Source organism: Acipenser ruthenus, chromosome 19, assembly GCF_902713425.1.
Source record: "Acipenser ruthenus chromosome 19, fAciRut3.2 maternal haplotype, whole genome shotgun sequence".
Taxonomy (NCBI): domain Eukaryota; kingdom Metazoa; phylum Chordata; class Actinopteri; order Acipenseriformes; family Acipenseridae; genus Acipenser; species Acipenser ruthenus.
In genome coordinates this window covers 12659399-12685410 of record NC_081207.1, presented here as the reverse complement: position 1 = coordinate 12685410, position 26012 = coordinate 12659399, and the positions used below count along the sequence as shown (strand labels likewise).

The 26012-nt window shown below is 43.0% G+C and overlaps 1 protein-coding gene across 1 annotated transcript in view; it reads left to right on the top strand.

The window, feature by feature from the left end:
* Positions 1-26012, top strand: part of LOC117424796 (unconventional myosin-XV) — a 121873-nt gene that overhangs the window by 60930 nt on the left and 34931 nt on the right. The window contains exons 27-39 of the mRNA XM_058992191.1: positions 7742-7872; positions 8381-8476; positions 9343-9578; positions 10091-10260; positions 17171-17243; positions 17813-18001; positions 19099-19208; positions 20072-20157; positions 20961-21048; positions 21654-21683; positions 21819-21920; positions 22521-22624; positions 23622-23966. Coding sequence (XP_058848174.1) covers positions 7742-7872; positions 8381-8476; positions 9343-9578; positions 10091-10260; positions 17171-17243; positions 17813-18001; positions 19099-19208; positions 20072-20157; positions 20961-21048; positions 21654-21683; positions 21819-21920; positions 22521-22624; positions 23622-23966 — 1760 coding nt within the window. The remainder of the gene's footprint in view (positions 1-7741; positions 7873-8380; positions 8477-9342; positions 9579-10090; positions 10261-17170; positions 17244-17812; positions 18002-19098; positions 19209-20071; positions 20158-20960; positions 21049-21653; positions 21684-21818; positions 21921-22520; positions 22625-23621; positions 23967-26012) is intronic.

Here is a 26012-nt window from a genome sequence, read left to right as displayed (position 1 = left end):
AGGCCTACTCTTCTAGGTGAGGCACAGTCCACAATTAGTTCTAATTGGGGTCTATGTACCCAGTCATAAAATAATGAATGGCCACTATACTGCATGTGCTCTTGCTGTCTCAGAGCAATTCTGTAGGGTTTGTATTTTCTTTTTTTATGTGTTTTTAATGTCTCTGCTTTGGATTCATGTCAGTCACAGGTTTCAGTGTGTGCATTAATAGCTTGCACCTCATTTCACTGTGTGTGCTCTCTTTAGACACGCACAAGGAACAGGCTTCCTGGAGAAGATGTGAGTTTCTAGGGCTTTAAAGTAATTGCAGTTAACACAATTGTTCAATAATCTTTCCTTTTCCTTAATCTGTTTACTTCTTTGTTCATTTCACCTCAGCAGTGTCTTCTGGGTCAAAGCATAGGGGCAGCAACTGATTAGTAATTGACAGGGAAGACAATGAGGGTGGGGACAATTTCCTCCAGGCGAAATGACCCAGTTGGTGCAAGACAGTCTAAAAGCATGACTTACTGTCACGGATAGCTCTGTGGTGACGTCAGGCCAGGAAGTAGACAGAGAACAGTTTTCTGAGTGAATGCGTGTTTGCGCTGGTTTATTATAAATAAAAGGTTTTAACAAACAAAACACTGAACAAAACAAAATGGCACAGTGGCCAAAACAGACAGACTAACAAACAGACACAGAACAAACAAGTATTGTGCTGGTGTAGAACCAGCATGTTATTGCTCTTTTCTCTTTCTCTCCTTAACTCATGACTCACGTCTCTCATTCCGCCTCTGAACACACAACCTTGTATCACTCGTGATCACCCTATTTATACACCTGTGGCTGGGGCCTTAATTAATCCTTTAATCGTTTATTCAATGTACACCTCCAGCCACATGCCCATGTGTTTTTGCAGGGAGGATTCTAACTTCCTCCCTGTCACCCATTATTCCTCACACACACAAACACACACACACACACACACACACACACATCCCTGTGCTCACATACCAACATATTTTTTTAATCTGCATGTGAAGTGATTGTGCAAACCCGTGTCTAAATACAAATATATATTTTAAATCATCCATGCTACATAACCCACACTTGCACCACTACACACATACATATACACATAAAATACGCACAGGGGCGGGGCATCCCGCCACACTTACAAACAGATTTCCTTAATTTAGTGCTGTACAAGATATCATGTTGTAAAATAAAAGTTTGCTGAAACGTGTTTCTTTCAAAACTGCACATTTGAGTTGTATATAATGAATGGATGTTCATGTTTAAGAAATGCATCAAACAATTGTTAGCTACAAGTACTTTAAATATCTAGTTTAAAAACACTGACACTGATACTATAGCTTCTAAAGGTAAAAGTAGTCTGTTCTGATCCTATTGTAAATCTGACATGGTGTGGCAAAGTGGTAAAGACATGCAGGTGAGTGCAGTGCAGAGTAATCACACGGACAACGTTTGTACAGGTGCAAGGGTGTTTATTTAATTTAATAAATGTCCAGAGCCTTAAGGCAAACCTGCAAATAATAACAGTGTTGGAAGTGATACAGCGGCGTGTATCACTTCGGTTTGTAATCCCACGGGTTTGACCCGTAACCCAAAGTCCCGTTCCGTCACCCACACAAAACACAAAACACAAAACACAGACACAATTAGACAGTGCGTGATTCTAGTGCTAGTGGGAGGTATGACACAGGCCCGGTTTTTGGGATGGAACCGCATAACAGTCTCGCGTTTTGATTGGTCCATGTCTGTCACATGAATACGTCGTCACACGAGTGGAAAAGCGTGCAGGCATTTTTAACATTGTGATCAGATAGAGAGTGATCTGCTTTCCACAACCTTACCATTAAAATATAATGTGGTATTACACTGTACTGATATAACAAACTATGGGTGATTACTTTATATAAATTATCATATTATGCACGAATGTAAGAATTGGCTTTCTGTGGTGGTGTACTTTTTTCTTTCAAGTAGCATATATCTATAATCGTTTTTGCGATATATTTTAATATAAAACATATACGCTATTGCAGTTTTGTTACAGGATACATTAGTTTATCTCTAATGTAATCACAGTTTTACATATAGACTGCCCCTGTTTTCATTTACGTCGCAAATTCTGGGCCGCTTTACTTTTCAGATAATGTCCCAAATTCTGGGCCGATTTGGTTTGCAGATAACATCCCAAATTCTGTGCCGCTTTGGTTTTTAGATAACGTCCCAAATTCTGGGCCGCTTTGGTTTTTAGATAACGTCCCAAATTCTGGGCCGCTTTGGTTTTTAGATAACGTCCCAAATTCTGGGCCGCTTTGATAACATCCCAATTTCTGGGCTGCTCTGGTTTTCAGATAACGTTCCGAATTCTGCATTTTCGAATTCAGGCCAGTTTTTGAGATATTCTGCTTAGCTGACAGCCGAGTTTCTAAGTCATGCATGCACAGACCATAAACGGGACCGTTAATTCATTTAAGAGTACATGAATCAAAGTTAATGTATTTTTTACTCTCCTCAGAAAACATTTAGGAACATGGTATTCCAAAAAAAAAAAAAAGGTCATCTCATTTGCTTATGTAATGTCCATCAATATATAGTGAGGCATAGGGGTTTATCAGAACTTCTGGGTTTAAGAGACCAGTGCCCTTCAACAACTTCAAATAAATCCTATTGTATTGTATTAGTCAGCATTTCCCTTATCGCTTCCTGATCATTTATACTGTAGGTCAGGGGTTTTCAACCTTTTTTTGAAACTGTACCCCTTCTATCTGGAGGTTTCAGCTCGAGTACCCCTTTACAATTTTCGCTCAACTGAACGGTACCTCAGTTACAATAAAATGGAGAATAATCTGATGACCCCCCTCCCCCCCCCCCCCCCCCCCCCGTTTATTTAATAAATCTGGGTGACAAACTGCTGGTTTAGGACAGAACAACAAACAGTAAGCTTAATTCTTAAAACTTTTAACTACAAGTATTTGGATGCACAGAATTAAAAAGACAAGTATTGGGCTAGGAGCACACCTATTTTTTTGTAACTTTGACGGCCTTTTGTAAAAGTTTGAAGGCCTTTTGATACCCAGCATACACTGCAATACCCAGCAAAGTTATACACTGATATTCTGATAGCACAGCAATTCAAATGAAGTTTGTAATTGGTTGTGTTCCTCAAATACACAATAAAAAGTGATATTTATAGGGTATAGTTATACAGCGATACAGTGGTTTCGGACATCTAAGAACAGGTACTGCGAGCATCTGGATTCATACCCAGAGGTACTCTGTAGCCTCCTGGGACATTCACAGCTTGTTTGACACCCTCTTGTAGTTGCCCATTTCTGCATATAAAGCAAAATGCTGTTTGTCAATCTCTCTTTTTTCTTATAAATCAGTCTTTGCAAGAATCATTCCAAAAACACTGAATCAGTTAGGCACTACCAGTCTGACACTACAGGCCTTTAAATTGCAGTACCAATTTGCAAGTTGCTAAGTGGTTGCGTTCCTCAAATTTGCACTGCAAAGTGATATCTTAAAGAATAGGGTATATAGTGCTTTTTTCCGATACACTCAGGCTGATACTGTGATCACAAAACACTTGGAATGGACTTAAATTGGTGCTTCTGTACTCTCTTTAGATGCACAACAATCTTAGCTAAAGAAAATGGGTTCCTTCGAGTTCGTAAGACCCACGACCACCATTAGCTGAGCCTTACCCCGATGGTGTTTTTATAATGGGATTTGCCATAGGGAAGGGGGTGGTCTCTTATCGTACCCGTATCTCCACGACCCCTGGGCCAACAAACTCAGAAGGACATTCTTTGCGTGCACAAGAGTCTTAGCTAAAGAAATACATCAGCCACGGGTTCAAACGCCACCCCACCTCCAGATGGTGGGCGTTGCCCCAAAGGGGTTTTATAATGGGATTTCCCATAGAGATTTTTCAGGGTGCTGTATCTCGGGTTCCGGGGGTCCCCAAGACTTGAAAATCAGTATGGAGGTCCACCTTGGAGCCCCTGTCGATCCCTCCAAGTGACGTGTCCCCAGCTAGAAAGGACACCAGTTTAGACTTTTTTTGCCAACCTGGAGCTCAAAAGCTATTGGAAATGCAACCTTGACATGCCATCATGCTGAAAATGTGAAAATTTGTTGAAAATGTAGCATTTGAAAACGGGTGGCTCCCTGTGAAAGAGGGCCCCCAGACATGACCCTAGGAAGTTCAACCCGGTTTCTAGGTCCCGGGGTCATAGAGATATGACCCCGAAAAGGGTAGTTTTTGGACATTTTTGACAGGGTGTATCTCGGGTTCTGTAGGGGTTAGGAACTTGATTTTTTTTTTGCGTTGGGGCCCCATGGGGCCCCACACAAGGAGTCACCATTTTCATGGTTCAAATGCCAGGACGGGTTGGCAAAGTGAATTTTTTCGTCATGACATGAGTTTTTGGGTGAACCACCACACCTTTTTAGGGGGTGGTTTGGGGTGCTCCCCTGAGTCTATATCACTTTGAATGGTGGTTCTACGTGCTCGGGTTCGAGAGATATGCCTGAAAATGTGTTTTATAACACTGCCATAGACATGAATGGGGCTGAATACCCTAAAATATATTTTGCAAAGAATTGCTACGGTGGGTGTATGCGTGCAGGGGTTGCATGGTGGTGTGTGCGTGCAGGGGTTGCATGGTGGTGTGTGCGTGCAGGGGTTGCATGGTGGGTGTATGCGTGCAGGGGTTGCATGGTGGGTGTATGCGTGCAGGGGTTGCATGGTGGTACACGTGTGTGGAGGGGAATTGGAGTTCAGGTTTTGCGCACAAGAGGGGCGGGGAAAAGACTGGGAAGGGTAGGGTAAAAGAAAAATTACTACAATCATTTATTTTCACTTTCGACTCCCAGTCTCCTTTCCCTCACTTTATGATTTTATTTTGTGATTATTTAATTATTGTCAAAATAAACGGCCTTCATCTACTCACAGTTGCAGTCTCATTCCTGTCCAAAAAGAACCTGAAACACTACAATATACTGATGGACGTTACATAAGAAAACGAGATGTCCTTTTTTCGGAATACCATGTTCCTTCCCAAAAATGTGTTTTAATATTAGCCTTTAATAAAGGAAAACGACTGCTTAAATTAATTTTCATGTATCTATTTCAGTGCAATGTAGTTTCTTACATTTTTGTTTTTTTCATTAAAAAAAAAGATTTCTGGGGAGAGTAAAAAATACATGAACTTTGATTAATGTACTAAGGGTTACTCTCAAATGAATTCACGATCCAGTTTATGGTAAACTGTACATGCATGACTTAGAAACTCGGCTGTCAGCTGATTCCCCAAAACTGGGCTGAATTCGGAAATGCAAAGCGGCCCAGAATTTGGGATGTTATCTAAAAACCAAGGCTGCCCAGAATTTGGGACGTAAATGAAAACAGGGGCAGTCTATATGTAAAACTGTGATTACATTAGAGATAAACTAATGTATCCTGTAACAAAACTGCAATAGCGTATATGTTTTATATTAAAATATATCGCAAAAACGATTATAGATATATGCTACTTGAAAGAAAAAAGTACACCACCACAGAACGCCAATTCTTACATTCGTGCATAACATGATAATTTATATAAAGTAATCACCCATAGTTTGTTATATCAGTACAGCGTAATACCACATTATATTTTAATGGTAAGGTTGTGGAAAGCAGATCACTCTCTCTCTGATCACAATGTTAAAAATGCCTGCACGCTTTTCCACTCGTGTGACGACGTATTCATGTGACAGACATGGACCAATCAAAACGCGAGACTGTTATGCGGTTCCATCCCAAAAACCGGGCCTGTGTCATACCTCGCTAGTGGTGAAAACAAAGACAGTTCCGGTAGTGGAAAAGGTGAATGGTGAAGTCCGGGTTTTTCGCTGGCCTGCGGCTGCAGCTCTGGATCGTGCTCAGTAATCTTCAGTGACTAATAACACACAAGACACACAGTGTTAATACACAGACACGAAAACACTCACGGTTTACTCACAGTACGGGCTCCTTCTCGGTTATTTAACTTAACCATATGCAAAAGAACAGATCACTCAAGCCATGCCCCCTATTTATACCCTCGTCCATGACCCCGAGGTTAACGAGCGCATCCGCTCCTCCAGTCCTCGGATGCTTACCGTCCGGGTCAATGAGCTTGGGTGCCGTAGCTCCGCCCCCTTCCTAAATGACCGACTTCCACCTACCCTACGGAATAAATTGTCGTGCCATTTAATTAAGGGTACTCTGTTCCTCTTGCACCGTGCCCTCACAGGTTGAGAGGGAGATCTAACACCAAGAATCATTCGATCTCTGTCACACATGGTTACATGGAAAATGGCATGTTTAGTCAGTGATAAAGTATTGATAAATCTAACCACATCTCCTGCATTAGTAAAGTAAATAATGAAGTTTCCTCCTCCTCTACCGATGCTACAGTAAGGAAACACAAGGGTAAAACTTTATCGTCAGTGCCAGTAATTCATTTGTAAATCAGGTACAGTAGTGGCGTTGTATCAGTGCAATTTCTATGATAGTTTTTGAAGCTGGTAATAGCTAAAACTCACCTAGTGCCCCAGTATGGTTTGGGGACACTGTGCTGTGGGAGATGGGATGTTACACTGTGGTCCTGTCTGCTATATCCCATAGTACTCTTTTGAAGAAGAGTCCATTAAAACTGTGGCCTGGCTGAATTCCGATTACCAGGGTTAATTCTGAAACACGGCTTCGAATTACAGCTCCACAATAAACGGGAGCACGTCATTCCTGGAAAAGAACTGTGCGCTTTGGGGATACGCCCTCTGCAAATAACTGCAGTGAAAAGATATTTGAGCCAGTTGAAGTTCAACAAAGAAGTTGCTGTACTTGTATGATGCAAGATTGTTCCGGAACTCAATAGGTTTTATATAAAAACTTTGTTTTTAGCGAAGTTGTCATTTCAAATATTTACTGAGCAGAACTGAAAAGGTTCCAAAGATCTTTATGTATTATTTAAATAAAAACAATAAAAAAAACAACTGTAACACTTAATTTAGTTATAGATTTGTCCACAGTGCAGGTATGACACAGGCACTTTAGTCTGAATCTAATCACAAAATACAGAGCAGATTTTTGCCTTACCAAATACTAGATAACTGCTTAAGAGAATGAATACAGTTACATAAATAGTATTCTTTTGTAATTGAAAATAATAGTCATTTTAAATGTAAGTAATATAAATAGTTTTAGCAATTTACATGTGATTGAAGGGAATTAACAAGATGTACTGATTTTAAGTAATTCTTGGTGTGCAGCGTGACCCACACAGTCAAGCAGGGCAAGGGAGCGTTCTGGCTTTGTGAAGTTGCTGGTCTTCACAGGGGTTTCCACAGGGAGCTTAGGCTCTGGCACTCCCGCAGGTTATCACCACTCCACAGCAGAGCTGAAGCAGACACTTGGTCTGGCCTTGGTCCTACAGGCGCAGGTAGCTTGCAACATCTACTGTGGATGTAAAGAGGCAATTGGCTTGGTCAGGGCATAGCCACTGACCTTCTGTTCTCCCAAACTGTTGTGGAGAACTAATGCAGCGGTGTGGGGTAAAATTGGGCATTACATTTATAAAAACAAATATACTTTAATGTGACACTTTTGAAAGTCCAGATATATTGTAATATGTCTTCAATGAAGTCAATGGATCAGTGTTGAGTGTCTCCTATCACTGTTGTGTTTCCACCACAGGGCGACAGCATGGTACAGAGAGCCGTGTCAGTGAGGTGGCTCCTCCTCAGGTCAAAGCCGAGTTCAGCCTGTCCCTGCCCCCCGACATCAACAACCACCCCTTCTCCAAATATACCAGCACACACCTCCAGGTAACCAAGCACACTTTTTAAATCTCTGTCTCTCTGGCCCTGTGTGAGCCGCTGCCTCAGTGAATTCAACCTGGAGAAACCACAGTGATTTTATAATGTTGTTTCTTGCCATCTTCTCCTGCCAGGACACCCTTGGAAAATGAGATGTATATCTCAAGGGTTCTATCCTGGTTAAATAAAGTTGAAATTTGAAGGTGTGAATTATTAGTTTCTTAATGGCCATCTCTAATTCATAGAATGAAGAAGTTTTAAAAGGTTTATCACTGTATGTTTTAATCTAAGGTATGCTGTGATGGTCCTGTTAAACTCGTCAACAGGAGAGAAAACTAATTAAAAACACACACAGGCATATAATGCTGTACCCCCACCCCCTTCTGTACAGATGTCCTCAGATAGACATGCAGACAGAAACACACACACCGCCAGACAAAGCACTTTCCTCCCTTCTATAAAGATGCATGGCCTCAGACAGACAGACAGATAAAGTTCCTGTGCTGTTCTCTCTCAGGATGGATGGGCACAATCCCAGGACAGCCCCCTGCAGAGACCGCTCACCCAGCTGGGCAGAGAAGACTCAGAGTCAGCACTGGAAATCTGCAAACTGGTGAGTTTCATTAAATCCCATTAAACTGCTGGTTGTGTTCTAAAACCGTGTGGGGAAGCAGTCAAAAAGGCAAATAGAATGCTTGGTTATATAGTCAAAAGTGTAGAGTACAAATCGAAGGAGGTTATGATGAGGCTGTGTAACACACTGGTGAAACCGCACTTAGAATATTGTGTTCATGATGAGGTTGTGTCAGAGCTTAAATGAGCTGTTAAGATAGGATGAAGGAATTGAATTCATTATTGAGTGGAAATAGATCAAGACAGAGGGCAGGAGACACTTCCTCACACAGAGAGTGGTGAGGTCATGGATTGGGTTACCTAGTCAAGTTGTTGAGGCTGAATCACTTGGATTCTTTAAGACCCAACTTTTACAAAGTTCTGAGATCAATCAGTGACTAGGACCTGTACAACCACTGATAGGCTGAATGGCTTCCTCACCTTCATAAATGTTTATTAATGTTTAACTTGAATTATCATTTAGTGCTGTGTATCTCCTTGCAAAAGTAGACTTTGCACTCAACTGCAGTCTTTGCAGTAAATAAACATATTCTACCTTATTCTAACCCAAATTATGGCATAAGATTTTTTAATAATTTCAATGATGTTTGAGTTATGTATTACTTATTTATGATCACATGTTTCGCCGCCTTGTGCCTTATTAATTTTAAATTAAAACTTTGAAGTTACACATGAAGTTCAATAGTAAATATGCTGTAACTGACCCGCCGTCTACTGAGATGTTACCACTTAAAACCCATATGCTATAGTGGGTATTTTATTTCAGTGCAAATATATTACCTCCCTCCCCTTCCCACTCTCCCTGTCTCTCCCTCCCCACCTCCTGTTTCCCTCTCTGCCTCCCAGATCCTGCGCTTTGTGGGAGACGAGGATCTCCACGGCTGGAAGGAGGTGGTCCTGGGGAACTACATCGCTCAGCGGGGTCTGGCCAGTCCTCAGCTACGCAACGAGATCCTCAGCCAGCTGGCCCACCAGACCTGGGGCAACCCCGGGGACGAGCGGGGGCAGCGGGCCTGGCTGCTACTGGCATCCTGCCTGGGCTGCTTTGTGCCATCACCTGGCCTGGACAAACCCCTACTCAAGTATGAACAGTGCACTGCATTTAGTTAGTTTGGTTTTTTGTTAATTAGATAGTTGGTTTGTTCGGCAGGTAGTTAGTTAATTAGTTAGCTAGCTAGTTATTTAGTTATGTATATTCCTTCTGTTAATTCCTAATTTTCACTACAGCCATTAGTCTGCAATTAGTCATAGACGAGCCCGGCTCATCTGCATTGTGGTTAAGATGCCTGCTAATAAAAACCTGATTTAATTTGCTAAACATTACTACAGTAACAATTTGAACCGATTTCACATATATGATCGACTGGGAAATGATAATCCATAGTTTTAGCTGGCCTATTATATATCAACTAACAACTGACAGAAAAATAAATAATGTATATTAATATGCTTATTAGCTAGTTGTTAATAGTTAACAGAAGGCCCTTAAAATAATGTGTGACCTGATCTGCGAATCAAGATAAATAGATGTGTTAGTCTTATTCTGCTTGACAGTAAAGAGAAAGACCAGGTAAAACAGTCTCCTTTGTCACAGGTATGTGTCGGACCACGGGCTTGGGGAGTACAGGTCAGTCTGCCAGCACAAGATACTGACCGGTCTGCAGCACAGCCCAGAGGCTGCTCGAGTCTACCCAGCAACACAGCTTGAGTGGACAGCCAATCAGAGAAAAGGAAAGATGGTGCTGGAGGTTCACAACTACAATGGTGAGGATGACCGTAGGCTTCAGACCTGTTCTGTTCATCTGGTTAATAAGTATCTACAGTACATATATCAGTGGTTTTAGTTTTGATGGTGGGGAACGTTTAATGGGCCTCATTTATGAAAGGGCACTAAACTTTATGTTGCACGATTATTGCAATTAGTGTGCACATTAATGATTTCCGTATTTACTATTGCAATTTTATTCAATGTCGCGCGAAATAGTTAGCATATTATGGTGCACACTAATTTTATGGTGCCATACTATGAATATGTGATGTGTATGGTAATGCATGATAATATATTTTAATGAGGCACCCAGCTCTGAATAATGAGATGAGCTTCATTTACTAAAAGGTGATAACTGTATTGTGCACATTAAAGTGCGTGGTAAATAGTTTGTTTGGACACCAGGCTTTAACTCACGGGTGATATTATCGTGGACATTAAATTATCGCTCACAATACATGTGTGCAACGTATGTAATGTAAATTAACCAAATACTATGCACGTAAGTCAGGCCCGACTCCAGCTCCTTTAGGACGGGGGGCCAGTAGACCTCTTAGAGAGGCCATCATTTAGACTCATACTTTTAAACATAGTCATTTTTTGTTGCAGTAATAATATAGGCTTATAGGCAATTCCTTATGTAGCAAAGGAAATGCTTGTGCATATCCATGCAGAAGTTTACAGACAGCAGCACAGTCTGCATCTTTGTTGAGTTTTTTAAGCAACATAGGTTTAGCTACAACAATTTCATTGGCCATGTCATTTTTGTCAACAACAGCTATCGTCTGAAGAGGCTGTAACATGGTAGTATCAAGACACGTACTAGAGTGGGGTACAAGGCAAGACAACGACTACATTAAATCCAGATTTTTCAGAGAAAATATGTGTTCCGTCTCTGACACTGCTCTATCTAGAATGTTTAACATAGGTCTGTGACAGGAATGGCTGAGTGGTCTGACGTCACGGCAGAAAGGGACAACCAAAACAAAAAGGTATTGTGCAGTGGCGCGGGCGCCGTTTTATTTAATGAATCCAAAAATAAATAAATAAAATATCCAAACAGAAAACAGTCGCTTACAGAGCAAAATAAATAGTTAAACAAAACAAAATCACGTACACAAAAATAATAAACAAAACCCAGGTCAGGCTGAGCATTTGCCTTCACTGTTCCTGGAGTTTACTTTTAGTTTCGTTTTAATCCTCTCGCTCACTCTCCTTCCAACACCCACCCTGAACTGGAGAGCTGCAGGCTTTTTATATTCAGGTGACCATCTCCCGATTAGCAACTAAATTAATCACTTAATTCGGGAGATGGCCACCTTCTGCACGAGTTTTTTTCATTACACCTGGCAGAGGACGAGCACCGATCTCGCCTCTGCTAGGACATGTTTTAAAAATAAACAAAACATGGCGCTACGCCGTCATAAATATAATACAATAAAACTAAATAAATAATACAAAACACTCTGCACAGGGGCGGAGGGGGAGACCCCGATCTAAAAATAAATAAACAATGTACAGGGCTGCTCGCCCTGTTACATATCCCCCCCCTTGTGCGAAGCACACATGGCCCCAACGGCCACCTCCCCCCTCAGTCTCAATGTCCCGGAAGAGGGGGAAGCAAGTTGTTTCCGGGGGGTGGCCATGGTGGAATCTCCAGCACCCCCCAATTCTTTGTGGCCGGCAGCTCCCTCTTCTGGGGCTCCCTCCACACTCTGTCCTGCCGCGAAATTGCGGCTGGGGGAGCTGGTCTCCTGACCTTCCCCCTCCTCTTCATGGCCAGCAGTTCCCCTCCGTGGGGCTCTGACCACCCAAACTCCTGCCGCGAAAGTGCGGCTGGGGGATCTGGTCTCCTGACCTTCCCCCTTTCTTGATGGCCGGCAGCTCCCCTCCGTGGGGCTCCGACCACATGACCTCTGGCCGCGAAAGTGCGGCTGGGGGACCTGGTCTCCTGACCTCCCCCCCTTTCTTGATGGCCGGCAGCTCCCCTCCGTGGGGCTCCGACCACAGTGTAGGGACCCCAGGTGACGGCAGCGGACCCTCGGGAGGCGACGGCAGCGGCAGCGGACCCTCGGGAGGCGACGGCAGCGGCAGCGGACCCTCGGGAGGCGACGGCAGCGGCAGCGGACCCTCGGGAGGCGACGGCAACGGCAGCGGACCCTCGGGAGGCGACGGCAGCGGACCCTCGGGAGGCGACGCAGGACCGGCAGCAACCCTAGGAGATGCAAGGGAGACACAGGCGACCCTAGGCGATGCCGACGGCGGGAGGAGAGCCCCTGGCCATGAAGGCGGCAGCAGGAGCTCCACTTCTCCCAATGGTGGTGGTGGTGGAGGTTGAGGTAGCTCCTGCTCCTCTCCTCTTGACAGTAAAGGCGGCAGGGGCTCCTCCTCTTCTGGCGGCCAAGGCGGCAGGGGCTTCTCCCCTTCTGGCGGCCAGGGCGGCAGGGGCTCCTCCCCTTCTGGCGGCCAAGGCGGCAGGGCTTCCTCCTCTTCAGGCGGCCAAGGCGGCAGGGCTTCCTCCCCCTCAGGCGGCCAAGGCGGCAGGGCTTCCTCCCCTTCAGGCGGCCAAGGCGGCAGGGCTTCCTCCCCTTCAGGCGGCAGGGCTTCCTCCCCTTCAGGCGGCAGGGCTTCCTCCCCTTCAGGCGGCAGGGCTTCCTCCCCTTCAGGCTGCGAAGGCGGCAGGGCTTCCTCCCCGTCAGGCTGCGAAGGCGGCAGGGCTTCCTCCCCGTCAGGCTGCGAAGGCGGCAGGGCTTCCTCCCCTTCTGGCAGCGAAGGCGGCAGGGCTTCCTCCCCTTCTGGCAGCGAAGGCGGCAGGGCTTCCTCCCCTTCTGGCAGCGAAGGCGGCTCCTCCCCTTCTGGCAGCGAAGGCGGCAGGGGCGCCTCCCCTTCTGGCTGCAACAGGGAAACCAGCAGGCATGTTCCCTCTGCTGGCGGTGGTGGTGGGAGCGACATGTCGTCCTCCCAGGGCGGTGGAGGTGGAACCAGCAGGAATGCTCCCTCTGCTGGCGGTGGTGGGAGCGACTCACAGTCCTCCCAGGGCGGTGGAGGTGGAACCAGCAGGAATGCTCCCTCTGCTGGCGGAGGTGGGAGCGACTCACAGTCCTCCCAGGGCGGTGGAGGTGGAACCAGCAGGAATGCTCCCTCTGCTGGCGGAGGTGGGAGCGACTCACAGTCCTCCCATGGAGATGGAGGCGGCACCAGCAGGTATTCCCCCTCTGCTGGCAGGTACCTGGGCTGTGGACCTTCGGCCTTCCCCTTCTTGGGCCGTGGACGCACCGACTCCCCCCTCTTGGGCCGTGGACGCACCGACTCCCCCCTCTTGGGCCGTGGACGCACCGACTCCCCCCTCTTGGGCCGTGGACGCTCGGGCTCCTCCCTTTTAGGCGCAGGACGTTCGGGCTCCTCCCTTTTAGGCGCAGGACGCTCGGGCTCCTCCCACTCAGGCGCAGGACATTCAGTCGCCCTCTCCAGGTCTCCTCTCTCAGGTGGTGGTGGGACCAGCAGGCACTCTCCCTCTGCTGGTGGGAATGGGCATAGCAGGCACCCCTCTGACAGGAGAGGGCAGTTGAGTGGAGAATGTCCCCGCTCACCGCAGATGGGGCACCAGCAGTCATGCATGACCGCCCGGAGGATGGCATCCCAGCTGCTCTCCCGCTTGGTGGCCGCGGCTGGTAGCTCCCGCTTCTGGGGTCTCCCCCGGGGTATCTGGTCCTGGCTCGCTTGGGCAGCCCACTCCTCTCCCTGGTATTGGGTGGGGCAGATGGCCACTGTGTGCCCAAACTCCCCACAACCAGGGCACCACTCCTCCACCACAACAACCCCTGGTGGCCACTGTTGCAGCTCCTTTTGCTGCCTTCTGCAGCTCTTCCTCCTCTCTCCTCTCATCTTTCTTCCTCCCAATCAAAAAAAAACGAAAAAAAAACGAAAAAGATGCAGTACCCTCTTCTGCCTGCGTCCTGGAGGCGCTGCAATCCCACGCAGGACACCACGTGTGACAGGAATGGCTGAGTGGTCTGACGTCACGGCAGAAGAAGGGACAACCAAAACAAAAAGGTATTGTGCAGTGGCGCGGGCGCCGTTTTATTTAATGAATCCAAAAATAAATAAATAAAATATCCAAACAGAAAACAGTCGCTCACAGAGCAAAATAAATAGTTAAACAAAACAAAATCACGAACACAAAAATAATAAACAAAACCCAGGTCAGGCTGAGCATTTGCCTTCACTGTTCCTGGCGTTTACTTTTAGTTTCGTTTTAATCCTCTCGCTCACTCTCCTTCCAACACCCACCCTGAACTGGAGAGCTGCAGGCTTTTTATATTCAGGTGACCATCTCCCGATTAGCAACTAAATTAATCACTTAATTAATTCGGGAGATGGCCACCTTCTGCACAAGTTTTTTTCATTACACCTGGCAGAGGACGAGCACCGATCTCGCCTCTGCCAGGACATGTTTTAAAAATAAACAAAACATGGCGCTACGCCGTCATAAATATAATACAATAAAACTAAATAAATAATACAAAACACTCTGCACAGGGGCGGAGGGGGAGACCCCGGTCTAAAAATAAATAAACAATGTACAGGGCTGCTCGCCCTGTTACAAGGTCTCTTTAAAGTCAGACTCCAGTCAGATTTAGCAGTACTTGCAGAGTCTGAATGTCCTAGTGTTGAAAATGTAACAGAATCAGCTAGCTGCTTACTCATGGTTCTCTCTCTTTGTAGTATGCACATCTACAGCTACACTACAGTGATCATTCCAGAAATCTTCATCTTGACAGAGATTTTTTAATGCATCTACTGATGCATTTATCACCTCACCAGCAGAGCACAGATCAACAGATTGTGACTGAAGAACAGCATTGGCTGGCTTTAAAATACTAAGAATATGGACTAGGAACTTTCCAAGAACAAAGAAGCTCTGTCTCTTTAGCTGATAAAAAAAGTCTGGATGCTTCTGTACATAAGTCTATGGAAGCAATATTATCCTCTGAGACTTCTGACAGTATATCAAGAATAAGAACCTGATTATCAACAACACATTTGGCCACTTCAAAATGGCTTTTCCAGCGAATTTCTAGCAATCTCTTTAGTGAAGGGCCATTGTACTTTTGAGTAATGTAGTGCTGATGAAAGAATGCATACAGAGAACTACAAAGATCAAAAAATCTCTTTGCACATGGTTCACTTTGAATTGCATGCGCTGCTACTAAGTGCAGCTGATGATGTAACAATGTATGTACAGTATGTGCCTTCCTAGTTTTCTTTGCAGCATAGCCTGCACGCCTCCATTAACCCCAATCATCACTGATGCACTATCGTAGCACTGGCTGATGATGTTGTCAGCATTAAAACCTACTTCAGAGAGGTGTTGAAGTATTTGAGTTGTAATGTATTCTGCATCCCACTGATGCAATTCAAGCAAGCCAATCAGATGCTCCTCAGGTAGTGAATCAGTAACAAATCTTACCATGATGGACAGATTTTCTACATTGCATTGTCCCATCACTTTTAATTCAGTACCCACTTGAATCAGATTGCATATATTCCTCTTTAATTTGATTAAGAACCATTTTACTTAATGTTTCTATCACTTCATTTTGTATATCTTTTGCTGTATACGTTGCATTTTGTGGTATAGTCTTTACTATCACTGCTAATTTGGGATCTTTATGTAGAGTGTATTCAAATAGCTTTATGAAAAGCCCAGTTGTAAAACGGTCCACATCATCTATTTTATCACTATCCCCACGAAGGAGGAGTTCATTGACTACAAGAAAATGTAGGTATACTCGAACCAGGGACATGCTTTAAACCAACTTGCGTTAAAGCTTCTCTCTAGCTGACCAAACATACCTCAGCATAGATAAGATTTTAAAACAGGCTGGCTAGGAATATCTCTATTAAGATCATCAGCTGTTACACTAGAAGAACAAGAATCAATGGCAGATTTTATGTTACTTTCCTCTGTTGGACTTTTATTATCAGTGCTACTAGTGTTAGTGTGAGACACAGGTTCTTGATATTGTCGAATAAGAAACCGATCCATTGTGATGCAGCAGAACTACGGTAAGGAGGCTCAGAAGTAAATAAAACTAACTTAATGTACGCAAATAATAACTAAATAAAATGAATGGATGACAAAAAAAAAAATCTATTTCCTTGGCAGTCAAACTTTGATACTTTAAACTAAATCACTAACCTTTTTATAATCTCTCTGTTAATTTTTGTTAACTGTCTACAGTACTTCCCTCTCTCTTCGTTCTACACACTCTCTTCATTCTTCGTTTTAATGGCTTCATAAACTGGATGTGAGCTTAAACTGAGTGGGATATATATATATATATATATATATATATATATATATATATATATATATATATATATATATATATATATATAATTTATTTTTTAATTTTTTTAAATAAAGTGACGTGCTTTGCAAGTATTGTATCTCCAGTCAGGCATATGAGTCAAATAGAAAATGTAATGAAATTAGAAAATGAAATGGAAGATAATATACGCATTTGTCCCACCCAACTTCACTCTCTTAGACATTAGACAAAAAATCTTAATTTGATGTTTTAAACCGTTTAGGAAAGTGGATCTGGGGGGGGGGGGGGGGCAGAGGGACATTTGGGAGGGCTGGCCCCCCCACCCGGCCCCCCCGGCACCGGCCCTGACGTAAGTTAATGCGTTCTCTGTTAGTAAATGGGGCAGTAAATCTAGATTTATCGTGCACGTTAGGATCACTGCTCTACGTGCGCGCTAACTGCAAATTGAGTGCCCTTTTGTAAATGAGGCCCAATGTATCTTTTAATGATAAGTGTAGAATAACTTTTTGTTTGTTCTTTGAGCAGTGATGGTGGTTTGCTGTAATGCTTGTAACTGTTCATGTTTATTTAGAAGAGAAACTCACAGCCGAAGTCAGCTCTTGGACGACAGGGGAGCAGCTTGCAGGCTGGGTCCTTAATTTCAGGTAAATACAGAACATTGGCAGAACCTTTTAATAAATCAGCTTAACATATAGCCAATGCACTGGAGTATTAATAAAATTATTCTGTGAGCCTTACCTGTGGAGCACTTCCATTTGATATGCAGAGCTCATGTGCAGATTTGAAAGAGTTGCATGCATTTTCATTTAAAAAAATGCTACCTGGCACCATACTAGATTAAACAAGCTCTGAAGTCATGCCCATCCCTTTTACTGGCATTAACCAACCAGATGCTTCCCCTATTGACTAACATGTTTTGCAGCCAATTACTTAAGTCTTAAGTCCGGGAGACTACCTGAGAGTAAGATTATAAACTGAGCTTTCATTTCCCGAGTATGGTAAGAATGAACATTTGAAAATGTGACAGAATTTGGGATAGCTTGACTCAAAGCTAGACATGTAAGATCTGCAATGAGTGCAGAATTGTCCAACAGGTAGGGTTTGTGGAACAGAGATTCTGCATGAAAGATAATTATTATGAGCTTGCTGTTGCAGTTTCCAGTATGTCCTGCCCAGTTCTCTCATTGCTTTTGTGTTTTTGCGATCCCCTCAGGGGGCTGGCGGAGGTGCAGAAAGGCTGGTCAGTGTCCATGTTCACTGGGGAGGACTGGAAGGACCTGGCTGGCTGTGACTTTGTGATGGACCTCATTGGGGAGACTGAAGCAGACAGTCACCAGTACCCAGCCTCTCACTCAGACTATATCTTCAACCCTGTGACAAATGCACATCCTGATAGTGACATGTAGGTATCACACAGACCAGCAACAAAACCACTGAGGGTGGCCTGGTGGTTAGAGCTGAGGGACTTGGGGAGTGGTGGTGTGGTCTAGTGTTTAATGCTGAAAGAATGGTGGGGGGTATTGTGGCTTAGTGGTTAGAACCGAGGGACTGGGAAAGGGGCGGTGTGGTCTAGTGGTTACAGCCGAAGGACTGGAAGACTGTGTGGTCTAGTGGAGGAGCTGAGGAAGTTCAACCTTCTAACATCTCATTGCATCATTCAAAGTTGTCCATTATATGGATCATGATTAAGGCTGTAAGAAAATCCCAGGCTGTGAATTTGTTGTGGAAACTACAACTTTTAACACAAACCACAACTTTTTATAGCTGCCACAACTTTTGATGTGACTACAATGTTTCTGTTGTTTGTGTATAATTTCGTTGCAAAATAATGCTGAAAAATAAACTGAAGCAGAAAAGGAAACATCACTCATACATTGTCTTTTGCTAGTGGCGGATTGGTATGCCTTGTCATCCTTTGTAGCCAATCAGTGATCTTCTTTCCCGTTGCTATGGTTAGCAACGGGAAAGAAGACTGTGGGCCGTGATGCAAGTACTGTACTTACTTACTAGGTTAATTGCCGTTTTGCAAATATTGTAGTGGCTGTTCAATTTTGTGAGTGAGCTTTTACTGTTATGCAAGTACTGTTTGTTATACGTCATTATTGTTAGCTGCAACTCTTCACTTGTAATAAAACACAGCGTAAAACGTTTTATTTCAAATTTTGATAAAGAGGAAATCTTAAGAACTTATGTTCTAGTTATCTATTTGTATGTTTTTTTCTTGTTGTTTTTAAACAAATGAGCAAAAATCCATCTTGAAAGCAAGTTTGTAAACTTTCTTATGTTCTTATGTTCTTATATATACGTGCAAACTGTTTATATTTATGACTGCGCAGAAACTGCAACTTCAATACACAGTGGCTGCAACTTCTTGATAAAAAACTCTTGATTTTCTTACAGCCTTAATCATGATACATTTTATGTCCTAATTGTAGTTCAGTTCCCTCATCCTCCACTAAGCTGTTTGTTTGGATGGTGTTGATGTTTGTTCCCAAGCAGGCTGGAGGACAGTATTCCCGCCGCCCCTGATATCCAGGCTCCCCTCCTTCCTCCTGTCCTGAACTCTGCAGACACAGCTCACTGGGATTCACAAACCTCTGTGTATGAAGGTCAGAATCATCACATATAGTGTTAGTGTTATAGGTCTGATCTTCAACAGAAATATCATGTTGTCATATTGGGAAACAGTTCGACTTGGTTTGGTGAAATGCATTGTTTTTTGCCCCACCCCTTTACTTCTGTGTACATTTTCAAAAGCAACTGAGGGGTTTGTAGACATTTAACCATTTGAATGTACTGTAGCCATGATAGACATCATTAACATTCCCTTGTGCGATATTTAATGTAAGACATTTTAAAAATCTTTTCTTAACCTTTTTTTTTTAATTGAATGTATTAATGGTTTCTTCAGATGATATTATTATAAAAAAAATCTTTATTTAGGAAGGTAATATGAGCTTCAGGTAGCTCGTTTTTAAAGGTGCCCTAGTACAGCAGCAGCTTATAGGTTTCAAAAATAAAAATAATAAAAACACATAATGACAAGACAATACACAAAGTACACATTAAATTTACACAGCATATACACAAGGCCTATTTAAGTACTGGAACAACAGTTTTTTAAAATTACAACAAGAGACGTCAGCTCTAAGTCCTGTGGGTAACAGCTTCCAGTCTGTAGCAGCAGAAAAAACGAAAGATTTTCTTCCCGCAGCACTTTTTACAGATGATATATTAAAATATTTTGTGCCACAGACATTAAGTAGGCTGTATAGTACCAGGCACAGCAGAATGAGTATTTAAATGTGCCCCCACAGCAAAAAATTGTTGGGTACAAATACAAATGGACACTCCACTCCTCAGTAGTGTATAAGATGTAGTTACAGTCTGTTTGATTTGACTTATAATAAAGTGTATCCAGCCCTATTTCACTCTGCAGTGTTTCACACGTCCCCCTCTTCTTCCTCTACAGGCTCCGCCCCACAGCGTCGCCCCCAGGCTGGACTTGACTCCTATGTGGATGACCTTTTTGACCCTGTGCTGGACTATGGAGAGGATGTGAGTACACCTCACCTTTCACTTTGAATTCTCTTGAGGATCTCATTTTTTAAGGACCCCGACAGTAGAAAGCTACAAGACTGAAAACAAATCACACACTGGCTCAACATTTGTATTTATATTTGCTCATATTGAATTTTTAAATGTCCCTCAGTCTCTCTCAGTCTGACCCTGGACACTCCCCCTTACTGTTTGCTAACCACTGACCGATTTGAATAGGACCCTTATCATTTAGAGTGACTGTCTACCCGAGCTCAACACATTTAATCTGAAAGCATTTAATACATCAAAAACTGAAGCTTTTTTTTACTTAGTACAAACTATTATTTTGAAAATGACATGTATGCTGTGTTATGTTTTTTTTTTCTTTAATTCTTGAGTGTACATTTTATATGATATTTCATTCATTTTCTATTTTTCTTTCAAATGAGTATACAGTTATGGCTTTGCATTACCTAGAATTTTAGGATTGAGACATTTAAAAAAAAAAAAAAAACTATGTGAACATAATTTTGATATTTTATTTAACATCATGTAATTAAAGAAACTACAAAATGATACAGCAAACGTTAACTGGAAGCCCTAATAGTAGTACAGTATTTCATTTTAGATGTCGAATTTTTCAATTTTTGTCAGTTTTTCCTTAAGTATATGTAATTCAATATGTCAACGTAACATTATTCAGCAGGTTTCATTCGAAATGAGTTAATTCTAGAGGGTGATGCAAAGCTTTTTTGGCCCTTTATGTTGAAATGAGCATGTCAGTACCTTGCTGACAGCGCTGCGTATTTTCTGTTCTTCAGGAGATGGAGAGGGCTAGCATGCTGAGCAGGAGAATGAAGGGTGGGGGTGGAGTAGGCCCCAATCAACCAGGGATGTTTCCATTCACAGGTACTGAAAAACACACACCGCTTCTGGGTGGTTACAGAGTGGAGCATGGTAGACCACACACTGACACGTTTGTAATCTATATTTATGAAAACGCCTCAAATAAAAAGATTATTTTAAGCTATGTCTGTTTACCATTTCTACTTGTAAGGAAGAATTCACAGGAATCCCATTAACTGAGAGTGTTTTTGCATTAGGGCCTTAAACAGTAATTGTGTTTTTAAATGTTTTTTAAAACAATAGAAGTAATACATAGTTAGCCATTAACTGATGAGCCCATCCCTTATAAAAGTCCACCACCGTAAAAGCATGGAAAAGTGCCATACAGCATAGTGAGAGCATGGTAAAAGCAAACATTTCAAAAGCCAAAAAGGTATGGTAAAACATAATATAAAACATGACTATCCATGGTAGACTGCAAGTCATGCATTTCAAACCGTGTACATTTACTGTGGTAACATGTTGCTTAGTTTGTCTGCAAATACCTTTGTCAAGGTATCAAATGATTTTCTGCATACACCAGCTTTGTATACTTTGTTGCATGGGTTATGTCTTGATTTCTGGGTGAGCAATGGCTAATTATTAATATCTATCGTGTTTTTTTCAAGGAGCTCCGATGATGCAAGGCTATCCTATGGGTATGTATTGAATATATAAAATATAATTATTGTTTTAATGTTTTAAAATAATTCAGGTGTAGATAAGTTTTTAGGCTACATTGTCTCCAATCACTCACTTTATCCCCTTCTTGTAATTTCCTCTTGATTCTGTAGGTATGCAGGCAGCGGACCAGATGCCCAGCTATCCTACGATGCCAATGATGGGTGGAATGATGCCAAACATGCCCAACATGCCCATGATGCAGCCCATGCCATGTACATGTCTTCTCTTCTTGTTGTGGAAGTTCTCTTTCTGTTGTTGTTCCACTTCTTTCTCAATGTCTTCAATGTTGAGTTTTGGTTCGCTTTCTTATATCTCAGGGTAACTTACCTTTTCACATCTTTTATGTGCTATAACCTGTTCTTATTCCTCTTAATGGCACCAGGAGATTTTCACACTTTATCCCTGGCAAATAAGAATTTGAACCAGAACTAATTTCAACACTGAAGACACTGACTTATGACTGGTTGTCATAGAATTGTATAAGTATCTTTTAGTATATTTTGTATACCACATGCAAGTGCTTTATAGTTATGTGTGAAATATCTACAGCTATATATTGAAGGATATTTGTATTGTGTTGGGGTTAAACACTATTGAAAATACTAAAATGTATGTAAATGTGTAACATTCTCAATTTTAGCTGTTTAGAAATACCAAAAGAAACTTAAATCCAATGATAAATGGTTTGAAGAAAGTGTAAAAAATAAAAAGACTTCTAGTAAAGTATATATTCTAAAAATGATTGATTAATGTAATCGAGGGGTGCTAAATCAACCCAGGACCGCTGTAACCCCTCTTTCCCTGTGTCTCAGCCATGATGATGCCTGCGGCCCCTGCTCCCCCTCTCCCCGCCCCTGACCCCCGGCAGGTGGCAGCACAGCAGCAGGCCTTCATCAACCAGCAGGCCCTCATCATGGTGAGTGTGGGCCGCGGGGAACAGGCCGCTGCCTGTTCATCACCTCCCTCCCCACCAGAGTGTGAGAGTCTGCTAAATACTGTTCACTTCAAGATGTACTTTCATTATTGCAACCTTTGCACGAAGACTACCGTATTCCTTTGAATTTAAGACACACTTTTAAAACAATTTTTTTCTTCTCAAAAATGGCCTACGTCTTAAATTCGAGTATAGCGATGCATGTATTAAAATCGCTAACAAAAGACATGACTGCCCAAATACACAAACAGGAACGTGACTGACTGCCGAGAAAAAAACAACAAAAATGTCACTGCCCAATCTTGACTCATCCATAACATACAGGCAGCCATTTTCAAAGAAGCGTCATTAGTTTCCTGAGGAATTAGAAGAAATGCTTTTACAGTTCAGCTTTTCGTTATTAGGCTCAGTTTTAACAAACAGTATCAGCTTGGACAGATCGGAAATGCTGATCGGCCCCCATATTTTCGACATGCCAAGCAATACCGCAGTTCACTAAAAGGGAGAAAAACAGGAGTGAATAATCACGACTGGCAATGAGAAGCAGCACATAACTGTAATGCTCTGTGACAGCAGACGGCCGCTGTCATTTTCTTATATGCGTAATTGAGGTTGTATCTTTGTAAATGCATCTTTCTTTGATGTTTTATTTTTTCCTCAAATTGAGGGTGGGAAAGTTGGTCTGCATCTTAAATTCGAAGGAATACGGTAATTTGACAGATTTGGTCATTGACATAAGTTTTGTTGAACAATCATCGTGAGAATGCATTGTCGATTGACAAAACCTTGAGTGCAGTACCTACATGCTGTACCTACATGATTTCCTGCTTTGTGGAGTCATGTGTCTCATAAGATACATAGGAGACACAACGATTGGAAAACTGTGTGTTTGGTATTGGAAGCAGGCATGTCTATTAAGTCAGTGAGTATGTGTGACTGATCTATCTCTCTCTGTCTCTGTCTCTTTTTGTCTCTTCAGGCCCAGCAGATGACTCTCCAGGCCATGTCACTTTCTCAGCAGCAGCAGCAGCTGAATCAGCAGCAGGAGTCCAGTATGAGACCCACCCTTCCAGTCGCCTCCAAACTCAAAGCTCAAACCAGCCAGCAACCTTCCCTTCAAAGAACTCCACAACCCGAACCCGAGGCGAGACCCATTGTCCACAGAGCCCCAGAACCTGAGGCGAGACCCATCATGGACAGAGCCCCAGAACCCGAGGCGAGACCCATTGTGGACAGAGTCCCAGAACCCGAGGCGAGACCCATCGTCCACAGAGCCCCAGAACCCGAGGCGAGACCCATCGTCCACAGAGCCCCAGAACCCTGGGTATGCTTCTTTCCCTTCCTCTGCTCAAGAGAGCCTGTCCTTCCTCTGCTCAAGAGAGTCTGTCCTTCCTCTGCTCAAGAGAGCCTGTCCTGTCAATGGCAGAGTCGAGGGCCCAGTCAGTAATGGCCAGGCCCTGCTCGAGAGGCATGTATTTGTTTATATAACAGTATTTATAAATGAGAGTCAAAAAAGATATCATGTAAAGGAAACTAATGAATAAATAACACACGTTCTGCTGTAGTGTTTCTCTCCTTTGTTTATTAGGTAATGATTGGGCATCAGGTTTATTTCACTCCTGAGGGATTTTTTTTACTATGTATTATACTTTTATTTCCAACTAATTTTAGATTGAAAGAATATTTGAATATTTCTTTATAATATTCAAACATGGAAAAAAGAAAAGCACTTTTATATATAGTATGCATTAGGTATCTACCAGTGTCTCTTTCTAAACACAATATACACAGCATAAACTAGAATGTGTATTTATATAAGCTATATGGGGTTATTTTCAAAGGAGATCCGCTGGAGGATCTCATTATTTTGACAATTTTTTCAGCACCCCTGTTTTGCCCACTGATTCAGTATTTTCACGGCGGGACTCTGTCCGCTAGTTTGGTTCACTAGTTATTCTGGTGGTTTCTTTTGGTGGAGAACGTAATGATCTGAGAATCTGTGTCTATTTTCTAAAGATGAAAGTGGTGGATAATGTAAACTTCCACCAGTTAGCTTTCCGCCTGCTTCAGCATGGTCAATACAACAGTAAAAAACAGAGTGACAGCAAGTCAGGTCTCCCTGGCATTCAGCGTAGATCCTATGTTATGCTGAAATGCAATCCCATTGCAACACACATAATTCACTTTACCTCAAGCCGATCTGAAGAAGATCTGACAATCCCATCATGTCAAAGTAAGACTAATTTGAATTATTATCCAGGTTAGCCCCTAATATGTCAAACTATAGGCTACTTTGGAAAATTACAAAATTGAAAAAAAAGAACAAAAAAAAAGAACAAAACGTGAATGTGACGATGCTGAAGTTGGCTTCTTATTCGGCCAGCTTCTTATCCGCTAATATGCACAAGTGTAACTAAAATGTAACAAGTAACTGGGGTATTTCAGGGGATAAAACGCTGGGCTGCTCATTTAAAAGTTACTACGAACACAGGGAACCCTTCTACGTCATCCATCCCATGGCTAGGACAGATCACCTAGCCATGTCCCCTTTTGTACCGTCAGTCATGCCCCCTTGGTTAGCGAGCGCAACTGTTTCTATACCAAGCCGCAGTTGCCACATCGCTTCCCTTCTGAGGTGCTGACTTGGTGTACCGTAGCTCTTCCCCCTTTCTAGATGGCCGACTTCCACCTTTCCCTTGGAATGAATTGTCAGACCATCCAGTCCAGGGCACTCTGTTCGCTTTACACAGTGCCCTCACAGGTCGGGAGGGAGATTTATAACCAAGATTCATTCTTTCTCTGTCACATATCACACCGCTCAGTGGAGCCGAAGGAGCACTCGGCTAAATCTACTTTTCTCATTATTCCACCCCCCCCCCCCCCCCGGGAAAATCAGAATTTCAAATACAGAGTAGTTGCGCTCCCGAGTGAGCATCTTTTTATTGAGGTACATGATGGGGTGTTCTACTCCGTCTACCTTTTGGGACAAAACTGCCCCCAGACCAACATCCGTCGGTGTGGAGGATGAATCTCTTGTTAAAATCTGGTGTGATGAGGGTGGGGTCCTGGCAAAGTCTCTGCTTGATAGTGTCAAACGCCCCCTGATATTCTCCTGACCATTTAATTAAATTTAGAGCGCTCTTTTTAGTGAGGTTGACTGAGGGATTGACCACTGTGGCATACTCTGGGATGAATCTTCGGTAATAACCGACCAACCCTAATAGAGACCTCACCTGAGACTTGGTTTTGGGGATTGCCGCGTGACAACAGGTTTCACCCGTCCATTTCCCATAATAAATCCCAAATATTGAGTTTCTGCTTTGGCCAACACACATTTTCTCAAGTTGGCTGTCAGTCGGGCTACCCTTAG